This window comes from Pagrus major, chromosome 16, assembly GCF_040436345.1.
Source record: "Pagrus major chromosome 16, Pma_NU_1.0".
In the NCBI taxonomy this organism is placed as follows: Eukaryota; Metazoa; Chordata; class Actinopteri; order Spariformes; family Sparidae; genus Pagrus; species Pagrus major.
In genome coordinates this window covers 14232573-14248642 of record NC_133230.1, presented here as the reverse complement: position 1 = coordinate 14248642, position 16070 = coordinate 14232573, and the positions used below count along the sequence as shown (strand labels likewise).

The following is a 16070-nucleotide window of genomic DNA, read 5'->3' as shown; positions in this document are numbered from 1 at the left end:
CACTTTCGTACAGCTCTGTCAGCTGTGTAATTCAAGTTTCTTTTAAGAGTGATGATTTCACAAGCCAGTAATAGCATATTTACTGGCATAGGGCTGTTATTGAAAACTCTGAAATGGTTATAAGCATGAAATTGAATACAGAATAGAGTAAAATTAGATTTTTTTGTGGAGGGGGGGAGAAACACGTCAGCTTCACGGCTTTCGATCACTGTATTAGAGTTAATTCAGAGATTCGGCGAGTTCGCCAGAGGATTTTACACACAACTATCTGAAGGTTTTAAATGCCATTATCGAGAAAACAACCTAATTAATCAGAACGTTCTCATTCCCTCTTTCCCTTTGTCTCAGAGTTTGACTTTTTAAGCTGTCAGAGGGGTTAATATGAAGCAATAAGTCACCAGAAGTGAGACAGATGCTCGAGTTTAAAACCCTGCCCTCCACATTGTCTCAGGTACAGAAAGATCTTTGTTTGTTTCTATGGATACAAACATTAAAAGCTAAATATAAACTGCGCAACGGGCATGTCTGTCTGAGACGCCGACGTTTACAAGAAAAAACACAACGCCTCGACTAGACAGGAGCTGTTGCAACTAAACCTGTATCATGTTCTGATATCACTTCATAAAACTCTGTTTTATTAGTTTTCTTCTATATATTGATCTTTTATTAAATGTCCTTCCTTTTCATATTTTACTTGTTTTCTAATATGTGTTGACATTTTATAAAAGCTTTCTCTATTGATTTTATCTTTACTTTTCATTTCCTCCCTTTCGAAGCACGGCTGAACTTGACCCAAACTCTTCAATACAAAACATCTTACCGTTAAAGGTGCAGTCACCAATTCTCATCAGTCCACTAGACTTTTTTGTCAAGATCAGTGATTATCTCCTCACGGTCTGCTACCTGTCCCTTCAACAATAAAAAAAAAGCTGTATTCCAGCCAATCAGCAGCAGGGAAAAGTCACACTCCAACCTCTGTCTGTTCTTTTGCTTCTGCGATAGTAAACAACAGATTTACAGACGTCTCTGTTATAATGATACTCCGTGGGGAAAATGCTTTTTGGGCCACAGGGGAATATTTTGTTGTAATACCATGGGTGGCCACTGGGCAAAATTGGAAGTAAGGCTGAGCAGCAACTTTGTATGCATGTCTATTGTACTGTATGTACACTCAAGCCTTAAAACTGCATTCTTCCAGATGACCAGCATGGGAGCAACTCCATTGGTTGCAAAAAGGAGTCAGATTGTATGTAAGCTTATGAGAAAATGACCCTACTTCTCACTTGCTTTATTACCTCAATCATTTATATACAATCTTAAAATTGGAAAGTTAAGGACGGAAAGACACAAATTTATATTTTCACTTAGTTTAAACGTGTGCGCAGGATGAAACTCTCTCTCTCAGTTTATTGTCATTGAACTGTTATCACGCCACGCCTCACTACCTCAGCTTCAGTTCTTAAATTCGACAAGCACTCACACTTCATGCAGCAGTTGGGCAAAGAGTGCAGAGTTGAGAAAGGAAGCAAAGTTTGAACTCTTTATTAAGCTCTCCCTTTTTTCACGCTTCACGCAACACGACGTAGCAGTGAGAGAGAAACGTCGGAACCGAGTGCCCTTTTTGCTTTGCGCCCCGCACAGACTCCAAAGTGCCACTATCTGTCCGTCCACTCAAAACTCTGAAGGCCGCTGTTGTTGTTGTTGTTTGGGTATCACTTTGTGTTTGGAGTGCCTCAGTCCCTTCTCTGTTGACTGTAAGCAATAAGTGATGAGCCCTCACCCTCCACCGTCCCCATGGCAAAGAGAGAGAGAGAGGGAGGGAGAGAGAGAGGGGAAATCTAATTATTTCCCTCCCATGGCCCAGCAAGCCTTAAAGGTTAATCACTGTCCGTCTAGCTAATTCTGTCTGGGTACACTGCAGTAATTACAACACCTCGCCCGCTCTCCTGCCTTTCTCTCTATTGTGTACCTCGCTCGCTCCAGCGCTCTCCTGTGCACCCTCTCTCTTCATAGACAGTGTATGTCTCTCTCTCTCTTTCTCTGTATCTCACCATGTCCATCCTTCTATATAGATGGTCCACCTCTCTCTCTTATCTTCTTCGTCTCCATTAACCATACATTTACATATTTGTACATTATATTTATATATATATGTTTTATCATCCTGTAATAAGACTGATATCGTGACACTTTAATCTGTTGTTGCTTTTTGCTGATAGACAAACATGGAGGGAGCGCTGAGTTCAGACTAACGCAGTGATGAGACTAATCTGCCGTTTCGTTCATTCAGCCTGACACTGTGTTGGTGTGCCGCTTTCCTGTTTGAAGGGTGGGGCCATTTTGTTTTGTTTTGTCCCAACAGTCCCACCAATGTCACTGAAAGCAGTCGATTTTCTGTCAGTCGACTTCCAACGGCCTGCAGAACTGTGTCAGTGTCATCAACGACAGCGGTCTCCTGGGTGAAAAGTCACGCCTCTGACCTCCTCCCTGTGTGGACCTTTCTTGCTCTTTGTACTACTTCACCCGACTTCCTCCTTTGCAGCTGTAGTAGTGACTGGTCACTAGAGGTCGCTGCCTAACAAGACACGTAAATATGGGTTGTAATAAGCTGCTTTCACAGTTGAACTATATGGTTGTTTAGGATTGTTGGTAAACATATTTTGTTCGTCATTGATCGTATTCTGATTTTACTTATGTTCAACGCAGCGTCACAACTTTATCAGGATATGGATTGTACTCTTTTTATGCTTTTGTGCGGCCAATTTTTTGTCACTATTTTTTTTACGGATGTAGCTAAGTGGCTACCCGGCTATGGAGAGAGTCAAAATCATTGATACCCGACAAACTGGAGACGTGTGAGGTCTGTTTACCTCCTGTCTTGATATTTTCAAGTTAACATACATTTCCACGATGCTTATCCCATCAGTTCTATCAGATTCACTACTTTTGTTAAACGGTTATAACTCACCAATTTATTCCACTTAGACTGTAACCCTGTGTCACATTTAATGTCTTCCAGTGGCTCAAATGGCATTAAAGCCTGCTAGACTTTTAATGTGAAAACATCTGCAGGAAGTTGCATTTTACTGATGAAGACAAAACCCCAGCGAAGTCGAGAAGTTGGAAAAAATAATGGATAAAAACAATACTTTTGTGAAGAAGGAAAACTCTCTCTCTCTGTGTTACGCTCATGGAATAAATGTCTTTAGTTCATTCAGGAAACTCAGCCATTATTTGAATCCCACACCTCCAGTTCTATAGAAGAGTTATATTTAGATATTTCATAGATATAGAGATGTTTTTGCCTCCCGTCAAATTTCAGAGGGAGGAGGCTTTCCTTTTCTCACCTCTTCTCTGTCTTACACTGCTTTTCTCATCCTGCCTTCTTGTCACCTATTGTCTCCCCCTCTCCCCACTCTTCTCACCATCCCTCCACCTTCTCGTCTTTCTCTCCATCATCTCAGCACCGCTCCCTGCTGCCTTCTCACTTCATTTCTCTCGCTGGCTCGGCTCCTCACTGGTTACAGCTGTATTCCCCTCCAGCAACAGCTCGAGGAAGTGCGTCTTTGGGCCCGCAAAACACTCCAACATCGCTTCTCCTTACAGTTTCTCCCTCCCTGCCAAAAGCATTACCAGAAGCAACAGCTTATTGGGGACTCAAAATACTTCTGTTTCCTTCTCCGCCTTTTCCTCGCTGTCCCAATTTCCTCACCATGCCATCAGTACTTTTAGCGATACAGCTGCTAAATACAGGAAAAATAATGGTTATGTTGAAGCAAAAAACATCAAATAAACAAGATATTTCTGCTCGTTATTCCTTACAAGACCCTATCATCACTCACACCAATTTGTTTTTACTCCCTGTGATGAGTTGAAAACATGTACACCCAATTTTCTCAACTAAAAATGGAAAAAAGACTCCACCTCTACACCTTCTCTCTTTTATTTCCTCATTCCCTACGTCATCCACCGAGTTTTAGTCTGTTCTGTCCCTCTGTCCGTTCTCTCCGAGGCCCAGAAGGCTCATCCAACAGGCTGCTTCCTGCTGAGGCCAGCAGCCAGTAGCTGCTAAGGATGGTGGGTTGTCGCCTCTCATATCATCAGTACCGAGGAGACAGAGGAGAGGAGAGGAGAGGAGTGGAAGAGTGGCGAAGATGAGACAGAAAGCATGAGGAGGGAAGGGACGGGAGGCTGCGAGTAGCCCTTAGCAAAGCATCATCACTCAGCTAAACTCTCTCCGTCTTTCTCTTTTTATTCTCCACTTGCTAGGGGACCCAAACAGCAGCGGGGGGATGGCCGCTGCTTTATTACCCTCCAAATGTTTTCCAAGAATTTTCGAGGAGTGACAAAGATCCCTAGAATTTGTTTCTCGGCCCCCGCGGCAGAGCCCCGCTCGACAGTCTGTGGGCAGGCGGGTGCTGATGGAAGTGGTGGCGGTGGTGCGAAGTGCTGCTCGTAGCGGATGATGGAGGAGGGCAGCTGCTAGAATGTGCTGAGGAAGAGACAAGGGAAGCTAAGAATCACGGGGCGAGATGTAGAAAGCGAGAAGCGGCCGGCTGTTGTTATAAAACACGCTACAGAGGACGCAACGTGCAAAGTGAGAAGCGAATTTTGAGTAGAGAGCAGAGAAATGAGGTTACAGCAACAAACTGCAGGGTGCCACAGTGTGCATGTAGGAAAAGATGATACAGGAAGGAGGACGGGGGTCTGTTTTGTAACAGAAAACAGCAGAGTTGAATGTTGGTGGAGCGAATGACTTGCGTCTTTGATGAAAGGACAAATTAGTAGAGGTAATATATATATAAATATATATATATATATATATAAATATATATATATATATAAATATATATATATATATAAATATATATATATATATATATAAATATATATATATATATATATAAATATATATATATATATATATAAATATATATATATATATATATATATATATATATATATATATATATATATATATATATATATATAGTGCCTCGTGTGAATATATGGCATGTTAAATTTTTGATCATTATGGTTTGGATTTCTACTGACAGACAGAGGTGGAAAGTAATTGGGTACATTTACTCAAACGCTGCACTTATTTTCACTTTTGAGGCACTTAAATGCACAGTATGTTATTTTCAAAACAAAACAAAAGATGCAAGAAGCGAGGGATCATGGGAGTTGTTGTCTTCAATGTCAAACGACCACCACTGCAGATGAAAATCTGTCTGATGGAAACATTCACTGACGATTTACAATTTTAATCATTTTATGTTTAGTCACATGTGCCAACATCCTTCCTCACTCTCCGAATTTCTCCCCGGATGTTACAGCGACAGGTGACCAAATGAAATGTAGCGTTACCTTGATAAAATGATGGATTTTTCTGGGTTTAACACTGTTGTAAACACAACTCAACACAATATAACAAAGTCTTTTAGACATTTTAATGCAGAAATGTTACATGTTACGTCTTTAAGTATTCCCACATTAGGAAATAATGTCAATTTTTATCTAACTACATTTATTTAACAGGTGTAGCTACTAGTTACTTTTCAAAGGAAGATTTTAAATACAAAACAAGACGATCACCTTCTAAAATATGATGCTTCATTACAGATGTTCATACTAACAGCATTAGGAAACATAAAACAGCTTGATGTAATAATAATATTGATCCAATAACATAATAATATTACACTGAGAGGGGCCCCTCTGCATTGTAACTAGGGGGGTTTTAATAGAATATTCTTCAAACATAATAAACTGCTCATCTCTGCTTACAGTTACACATTACACAGCTCTGTTTCCTTTTTAAAGTATTAGTCTCAAAGCATTGCTTACAAAATCTTGAAGGTATTTGTTCTTCTGTCGACGTGCCAGCACTGATTATCCTCGTGCTTGCGTTGGAGTGAAATAGCACCTACACATATTGTGCAGATGAGTGTCTTGGATAGTCTCTAGACTCTACAGATATCCTGAAACATGAAACACCTTCACAGCTCAACATTCTGAATAATCACTTCCCACCCTGGTGCAGGTAAGGAAAGTGGTTGAACTTAAAGGCGCCCATGTTGAGTCTTTAACCACTCATAGTGCTGTGGTGCAATGATTTGCATGTGGACAAATGTAAAAATAACGACCCTCAAAATGGCAGCCACCAGGAAGCGACATTGGCTTATACACACGAAATATGAGGGGCCACAAGCTTGGTGACATAGTGACTAATCGCAGCGCTTGTTAGCTGACAAGCTACATGGGCTAACTAGCCTGCTCCTATAATTTATCTCTATTTTCTCTGCGCATTATTTATTCCAATAAAACAGTGGTGTACAGAACAAATTTGTGTGCCGAAGTTTAACTTTCAAGTTCGCGCAGATTCATTTTCTCGGGCGAATCCTCTGATACCGGCAATTCCATTGGAATAAATTACATTTTTTAAATTTCTGTGTTTTAAATCCTTAAGGCGTCTTCAGGCCATAAAGCTGTCTGTGTTCATTTTAAACCAGAAGATACCAAATGAGAAAATTAGTGCATAACTCTTGTGGTTGCATAATCATTTTTGATTCATCACTTTACTGCCAGCTTTAAAACATGCAGTGATTGCCATGACTACAGATGGCATGCACATAAATGCTGCACAGTAAATGGTTTGAACATTTATCAGAGTGTGAGATGTCGCTCTCCTTGTGAAGAATCTTTACCCGGGAGACAAACAGAAACAGCATGTGCTCTAAAAACCTGTCGTGTTTGCAAGCTTGTGTGAGCAAATTATATAGTGAATGAAACAAACTAGCGTTGTTTTATATATGCTATGGTAGAAAATGGGTGAAAACGTTAGATTTCTACCTTGTGTGAGAAGTTGAAGGGTCCTGACTTCCTCCCGGACGCGGAGCTGCAGGACCTGCTGCAGGATGTGCTGCCTCTGGGCTTCCTGCATGATGCCCATTCTTTCCAGCTTTCTGTCTGTCAATCTCATCAGAGCCCGCCCTAAACAAAAAAATAAATAAATAAATGAAAACAAGGGTAAAGGTTGAGGGCCAGAAGGAGCCGGATCCCAGTGGGAATTCAATATGCACAGCTGGAGACACTCTAAAAGGGTTCGGATAAAGCATTTATGTCAGTGGAAGAACAGGGAACCAACACAAACAAACATGGCCGCACATTACAGCCACGCAAAATGCGCTTGGTATGAGCGTTTCAAGGTTGCTCCTGACATAGAGACTGTTTGTGAATGCCTTTTTCTATTATGTGAAATTTCCATCAAGCCGAGCACAACTCAATGTGAAGCACATTCTTCTAAAACACGGCACACGTTTTATATAAAAATCAGTAGTGTACATCCCCTGAGCAGGAATCCCTCACAGCTCCTTACTTAATTGCAAATCCTTGTATAAAATCCATAATTTAATCATCCAATCAGTTTCTATGAGGCAGGGATTTGGGCTGCTGGTAGAAGGCGAGCAGAGTGTGGTGTAATTATCAACGCTTGTTATGAGTGCCTTTGTAACATGTGGGGTGGTAAGCAGATAGGATGATAATTCAGGGTAATTACGAGGCATTAGGATAGACCCCGAGAGCTCGCTTTGCTCCTCTGCCCCGATGGCTGCCCGGGCAAGGGCTCTTATTGGTTCAGAACCAAGGGAAAGATCAGTCCTGGTAGGCTCATGAAAGTAAGTCCTTCACATTCTTCATCCTCGTTCTCATTTTTAAGATCATTAGAGTGAAATAAAATCTTTAAATTCTTTCTCTTATTCAACACCCTTTCAAAACAATTTCACGTATCTCGACTTGTTTGGACGATCTATCGCGGGTCGTTAGGGCACGCAGAGCCCCACGCCGCAACTTTGCTGCCACTGTACAAAAGGGAGTCGTTGGGAAAAAGGTAAGTACCCTTAAACGTTAGTGGTATAACCTGCAAACGACTGCGTTAGGCCAATTTTCTCCCGCCTTAACTAAAAGAAGCTCTTCGCACGGCGCTACAGTCAGTTGGGGGTAGAATGCCGAACACAGTTAAGATGCTTCATGGCAAAATGGTAGTGAAAGTACCCATTACATAAACACTCGGGAGCTAAGTAGCGCCATAAAGGCTCAGAAGTGAGGGGAGCATATTAAACGGGAAGATGGAAAGGACAAAGATTAGTGAGGTGGAAAGAGAAAGTGGACTGATGAATCAAAGGCGAGGCGGAGGGCGGGAACATTGGGGGAGAGGTGAGAAAGAGGTGAGGGAGACGTACAAATTGACAGAAGAAAAAACAGCGTGCGCATAATGCATGCTGTTATGAGTCTATAAATATTGACCAACCATCACTTGGCACCTCATCCTATAACCAAAGATAGATTGGCATGGCAACAGAGGTTCGCTTTTTCTCTACTTCAGTAATGTCTATCCTAAATAACGGCAGATACAAGAGATGAAACACGGCTGTCTGACCAGGAGATAAACAGGTGGTTCATGCTAATCTTTATATTGCAGAGATTTCCTAGTGAGGCGTTCACATGTTCTCCTCACCTTGTTAAAACCAAATATGCAAAAGAGTATTGAAGGGATAATCCTTCCCTTTGCTACAACCTCAAGCTTGATGAAGAACAAATATATTCCTTTGGTCAAAAAAAGGAAAAAAACAGTTTGTTACTCTACATTGCCTTTAGGTTAAAGGTCATATTGACCTTTATTTTTATGTAGATAAATCGTTACCAAAAAGAAAATCTCCAAAGCTTGTAGAAAGGTGCAGAATCTTTTCCTAAAAATGGTGTTGGGTCCCAAATAATTGTTTATTTATTATTAAATAATTGAGGCCAAACGTTATCTTTAAACATGTGGCTAATTCCAGCAGCCAGCCAGTTCAAGATAAATTCATGTTCACGGTAATTTATTTGTCCTTATACAACACACGGTTGCAAAACGAAAAGAAAGTTTGTAACTCCTTCATGCTACACAGAACATTTATAACTTTCACAGTTATTTATATACATGCTGTATACTCATAAACACAGCGTGCATTCTTTGAATTTGCATCAGGCATGTAAACAGCAGCAACAAGATGGTGAAGCTAATGTATTTGGCATCTTCATATTAAAAGTTTGATATCAGGTAAACACTGTCTATACACTTGGACTGCGCGTGAGCACCAAGCATCAATGATGTAAACACTTCTATGACGGCTTGCAACACAGTTGTGAAGTAACTTAAACAATATTAAAGTTTCTTATCTGAGCTATTAAAAAAGGCCCAGGCCTCCAGGACCCCAAACAGAACCTTCCAGTTATGATTGAAAACAGCTTATTACAAGTATTTAGTACAAGTTTTCCCGTGGATGTTTTAAAACATCAGGCTTGATAACTTGAACTAGGAAGTGTATTAATGTGGGCAGGTGTAGTACTGAGTAGGCCTGAAATATGAGAAGCTCGCCGATGAGTGCGAACAAACTGCCAGTTCTCGGCGGTGGATGCCAAAGCGCTGCTCCTTCCGGTCGACGAGGCAGTATCAGCAGGGTGGAACAGCTTCTGAAAGGAGTCCAAGCTTTCATTCTCTCGCCCTGCAGTTCTGAGCCATTGGCTTCAACAATCCCACCAAGCCTCAGCTGGGAATTTTTCAAACCACAATTAATACACTGAGCAGTGTAGCATGGCCATGAGGAGAGGAAGAGGAGGAGGAGGAGGAGGAGGGGGAGGACAGCTGAGGAAATTGGTCAGAGGAAATAAATGAGGTAAGAGAGGACGGGATGGTTGAAGAAAAGCTGACTATCTGGAAGTTATAGGAAAAGTAGTGCACTGGCTGTAAAAGGCATCACACATGCGGAGGTGATGAGAAAAATGTCAAAAAGATCACGACTGGTCCGTGAGGTGGTGCAGACAAAATATTATGTCAGCTTGCTGTTGTGCTGCATGGTTAATATACTGGTGTCCGACACTGTGACAGAGTGTGGCCTCAGTTCATTTGGCAGGTCGACACAAAAAGACGACAGCAAAAAGAAGCGGCGGCAGAAAATCATTAACTCTTGACCCAAAACATATATTTTACCCAGTCGCACACAGCGACAGTGTTATCCACCCCTCGCTTAACAGGAAGGAGCATCTAGTTTGGAGCTTGTGTATAATCATCGTCTTTGAAGGCAACACATCCACTTACTCTCTTCTGTGGTCCTGTCACCATAAAGCTTCTTTTATGACAGAATATTGATTGGATCCACATTTCTCTTTCTTCTCTGACACCTGACAGAGTCTTCAATGCTGCCTCTCTTTCACTGTTATTCATTTAAATGTTTGGCACTTTTAGCAAATTCTTCACATTTGGGCAAAATGAAATGATAAAAAGACTTTATTGTCCCAGTGGGAAATCACAGTGTCATCGGTATAAAATCACAGCAAAACAACAGACACAAATGTGTTCATCAACAACCTATATGCAAATAGCTCACCAATATGTGAGAAGTTCACCCAATTATCTTGCTCCTACCATCATTTAAGGGGAGTCTGGGACTGTAACCTAGTATCATGACAAACTGTAAAAGACTGTTCCACCATATCAGTGTCAGATTCTGCCTTGCCTTGGACTGCTCTTTGGTTCAATCCCATTCCCAAATTTGTACCCCTGGTCCTTGTTTTTGAGTCCCTCCTTGGCAGTTATAAGGCGTAGTGGTTGAAATCTCCCCCAATGAAATAGGACAACCCGTCCAGACCCTCATCCGTCATCAAGTTTGACGTCAAATACGTTTATGTGAAAGGACAGGAACGGACATTTCCAGTGTGCCATCTTCAGTTCTGGTGATTTCACTTGCGTTACTCTAGCAATCCTGGTGTTACCACGATGCCATTTGCCATTTATCTGATGGAGATAGCTAGCTAGCCAGTTAGCTACAGAGACAGGAGCAAATGACTAGTGATTGTTGATGCTTGTTATAAAGAAAAGGATCATAAAACACTGAAACAACAGAGAGCTCTCATAACCCTCGGTTTGTGGTGTGGCTCTGAAAAACCTCCATCCGACAACCATGTAGTCCTAACACTTCATCCTATACCCCTCTAACGTTGACAAGCCTCCGTTGAAAGTGTTTTCTAGTTCCTTAACTGAGTCAGTTGCCACTGTCTGTTGGTTTCATACTTTCAGTCTGAAAAACAAAACACTTCTGGGAAACAGTTGGCACTCAAAAGTCACTGGTGTCAATTTAAATAATGTCTTTGCCACTCTCCCTGAAAGCTCAGCGCCGTCTTTACAGGGAGTACAACCTGCTGTGGCAAAAACAGATGCGTGAGGTTCTTTTTAAATAAAATGTGCTTTTATTGCCAGCTGCAACAGGGTGTCCACTGGTTACTGGTAACTGATAATGACAACAGTGATCTTTTTTTTTGTATTAGTTCTTGCTTTTATCCATTTCTGTATTTTTTTTTTTGTCTTTATTATTGAACGCCGTCTGTAATTTGCCCCCCGGGGACATTAAAAGCTTTATTCTACTGCACTCTAATTATTAATCGAGCCCCAGAAACTCTGATTCATTATGGTGCTTCATTGCTGCTAAAATTACATTGTGTTATTTAGATGAATTCATTCGCAACTTCTGATCGATATATACCCTGTAGTGTTTTTAATCAGGCACTGTGGTGATAAAGACTCCGTCTGGACTCAAACAGAGGATATTGTGATGATAATGTTCTTTATTTTGGAGGCTTTCTGGTGTGTTTAGGAGAGTCTGTTTCCGTCAGCCTTTCTCACATCTTCTCTTTTTCAGCATGTCATCAGCTCCATCGCAGACTCTCTTTTTAGACATTTTAAAATGTGCATAAAAACAAGTGGGTGGAAATCTACTGTCCTGTCTATAGGCTTTCCCCACATATCAAAACACTGTAGCCAGCTTCCCTCTTCCTCTCCAGTTATTTATACAGACAGCTTCTTGACTACTATACTTTTCTGCCCCCCTGGATTGAGATAAATAATTTCTTCCTCTCTTTCTGTGAGGGTGTTTGTGGATCCAAACTCCCAGGAAGCTGCTTCTGCCTTCACTAAACTCTTAAAATATTTCTTCTTCTTCTTCTCACCTATTTCCTCGATTCTGGCAGTTACCTGCAGCTCATTTCTCTCTGATTCACATCCAAGAATATGTAGCTCATCAGACGTGAGCTATATTTTAACTAGTAAAGATCAGAGTCACTGCTCTGAATGCGTTTTTTGGCGCACATGTGTACACACATGCTTTACAGAAACGCGCTGATGTGCGTACACACACAAACACATTGTCCCTGGGAATTAGATTAATGAGTGGAGGGTGAGCAGCAGCAGTGTTGGGCTGCAGCAGTAATCTACAGCTATAGCTTGGCACGTCAACCGCAGCTTTGATGAATGGGAGCTTAGAGTGCATCTGTGCACACACACACAAACACACACACATATATAAGCATGTATAAACTGGGATGCATTCGCCAACTGGTCATATACACACACGATGCATATACACAAACACACTGATCCTGTGGGAGTTCATTTTGAGCTAAAACGCCACACTAATTGTGACCTTGTGTGGGGCAGAAAATATCACAGTTTCACAGTTTCATGGTATAGTGTATTACACAATTATTATTACTAGTAGCTCCAAAAACATAGGGAGCTGCATGTTACAATAGCAACCGACAACTGCTCCCTTTTGCTCATTATCCTTGGCTGAGGCCAGCTACTTTAGCGAATTAGCTCATTAGCTTAGTTAGCCGTGGAGCCAGTGGCCTTAAAGTTTGTCCGCTGATTTTCAGCTGCTCCGACCAAGACTATAACTTCAGGGACTACAACACACGGCAGGCAAGAAGTGATAGAGTCAATTATTGTACATCTTACTCAGTGATTTGAGGATTTATTTTGATCAAACCAGAGACGATTATGCAGAGACAATGACTGTTACGGTGAGTTAACGAGGGAATCAAGCTCGGTAAAAGAGAAAAACTTGAATTCAGTTGTATTTTTCAGTTTAGTAGGGAGAACAGAAGTAAGAGTATTTAATTTCTTGATATTTTGTGGGTTTATTTTGTTCAGTTTTACTCCATTAGCTGGCATACTGTATATCTGCTAGCTGTAGCTGCAGGGGGATATCAGACTATCTCCTCTTGCCGGTACGAAGCTTTGTAGCTAGCTGGATAGCACGCTAATTCTCTCAAGAATAGTCTCTCAACATAACACAATACAGTCTAAATGTCTAAACTGATGCTTCTTCACACCCTGTTGATGATGTTAGGACATTTTTTCTAAAATTCTGGACATATGTTGCAAATTGCAACTTTAAATTAATGAAAACAAAAGGTTTTTTTAATTTTTTTTGGCTGAACAATGCTTTAATTTTAATTTTACCAAATACTTTGTCCTGACAAACTTGATACCAACTTGAAATATATATATTTTTGATAACACTGATATGGTAGAATTCGATACCAAGTGACGACTGGAGCACAAAAGCAGCAAAAATGAACTCTTTTCCCTCAGACTTCAAAAAATCCCTCTTTACAGCCCCGACATGTTTCAGCAGCTGTGTGATGCGGTGCAAGAATGTACTCTATGACTACATCTCCTCAGGTAAATCTTCCACACCGGTCACACACATTTCTCAAAATCTCCCACGCAGCTGTGTGCCCATATGTGTGTCCTCTGGGGATGAATGTCACTGAGCTGCATCTGGCGAGCCGCACTCCAAACCTGCACTACACTCTGTCAAGCGCAGAATAACAAGTGATGTGAGTGTTGAGCGCTGGGTAATAAGTGTACTTTTTGCTGCCATATGCGATAGGATCCCCACTCAAGAAGAAAAGCGGCATCACAGCTTTTGGATTCGACTAGCTGACGATAACAAAACACGGACTGTAGCAGCAGCAGCGGAAGCACCGGGCAGATTCTTCACTGGTGTTCGCTGTGATGTGGCGCAGCTTGAAGTCCCTTACAGTAAATGGTGACTGATTGTCTCAGTCACAGAGTTGCTTGTAGCCCTGCAGCTAAAAGGCTACTGCAGCCGCTAAGCACCTGTGATCCGATGCTAATGCTATTCCTGACTGCAGGAGAGGAGGCCAGTTATGATCCTGGAGAGAACGCGGCTCAGTCTAAGTAATGAAACTAGTCCAGACATCCAGGGAGACACACAAACACACACCCACACACGGATAATAAGCTGCCTCGATTCCTCCACTTGTCACAGCAGCAGTAGCCGCATGCTGATTTCACCACTACTGATCTATTTCAGTTTGCTGATCATTATAGCGCACCTCTGTTGGTTAGCCTCAGCTAACAACCTGTAGACGGCTCGCTGGGAGCTCACTAACGCCGTGGAGTCCATATAAATGACTGAAATCACTGTGAGGTTTGCTGTAGAGCTAACTAGCTGTCCTGAGCTAAACAGAGCACTCTGACTTTTCTGTGGTTATTATGGAGGGACTGCAGGCTGAGATTTAAGACAGCTTACATCCTGTCATATCTTGTTGTATTATTATTACAGGTTATTTTTTATATGATGATATAGGTTAGATGATATGATGATGTTCATGTTATTGTTGAAAACTCCTGTGCCCTGGGGTTCCCTGGTGCATTTTTGTTGCCTTAATTGAATTTTAACTGGTTTTAAATGTTGTTCTAATGAACTTCTTTGCCTCGTGTGATACACTTTCAGTTGCCTCAAAGTCTGGAATGTGCTATACTGTTAAATCTTGTTTGCGTTATATTATTTCATCACTGAAAATGTACAAAAAAATTGTTATTTAAGTTTTTGTATTTACACATATGAAGATGGAAGTCTTGTATAATGGATAAGAGTGGGACACAATTGATGTCCAAGCACATCAGTTTGAATTGTTTTTGCACACACTTGCCATTTGGTGATAAATATTATCAGATGATAACCCTCCAGCAATTAAGCGATGCACTTCCATAAAATTCAAGAATTTGTATATGGATTAAAAACAAATGTTTATAATCAGTGCAAGAAATATCCTGATTTTACGCTTCACCCCAGTAGTATGGGGTCAATTTCATGCCAAAACTTAACAAATTAAACTGATTTATACCAAAATCAGTGATTTAAGTTATAGTTGTGTTTTTGTACAGTAGGGCTGCATTGAATGTCGAAAAAATTATCAATTATTTTGACATATTGCGATATGATTAGTCGAAATGATAATTTTTGCATCACAATTTCTGAAAAAACTATTAATATGTTGATGATGTGACATTTTACTTTAATAAAAAAAGAAAAAAAACATTGCTGCTCTTTGCGATTTGAATATTGCACTTGGTCATTTTACAATCTTTATTATATTTTGATTAATTGTGCAACTCTAGTGATCAGTGAGGCCCATCCCCGAGAAACATTCTGCCATGGTTGCATCTATCATCTACCGTCAGTACCGTCTACCGTACATTTTAGTAAAGGCAGTGCACCGTAACACTATATATACACTATAAAGCATTATCAATGAAAAATATTTTTTGTGTTTTGTATTTGCACACCCCATTGTGTTTGTTGGTGAACGGCAGGGGCATTTGTAAAGATGTTTTTGTTTGTTTGTCGAGTTTTGACAGAATATAAGCTCCACCTAGTTAAACCCCAAAACACAAACAACTCCCTGATGAAACGCAGTAGTTATTTTTTAAGATCCTCTCTGCCTGCTAAATGCCCCTCATTCAAACTTCTGTGATTGCACAACTTCCAGTTCGGAACGCTGGATCATCATCCTCATCCAGCCCTAATTGTAAGTCATGAAATAAATAAACATCTCAGCCTATCTATATAAACTTAATAAGGGCATGCAGCTTGAGCTCTGAGGGCAACGTGGACGCAGTAATTGTCATGCAGGTACATCATCAAGCTTTAGTTACAGCGTCTGTGTGGGAATGAGCAGCAAAATAAACCACACACGTGCCTACGGGCTTCACTGAGGCGCTGCCTGGTCTCAGCCTTTTCCTGTGTCCTGAAGGGAGCTGGTGAAAGCTGTTGGGAGGCACTCAGCACAGTGTGATTACTGTGATTGAGGCTGTAATCACATGACCACATATCGGTCACGAGATGGGTCGTCTTTGACTAAATCTGTAATTTTCTTGCTAT

General features: G+C 41.0%; 1 protein-coding gene across 2 annotated transcripts in view; it reads right to left on the bottom strand.

The window, feature by feature from the left end:
• The window catches only part of samd12 (sterile alpha motif domain containing 12), a 112391-nt gene that overhangs the window by 56170 nt on the left and 40151 nt on the right, over window positions 1-16070 (bottom strand). For both annotated transcript variants that reach the window (XM_073483955.1, XM_073483954.1), the window contains exon 4: window positions 6856-6996. In XM_073483955.1, the coding sequence (XP_073340056.1) occupies window positions 6856-6996 (141 nt within the window). The remainder of the gene's footprint in view (window positions 1-6855; window positions 6997-16070) is intronic.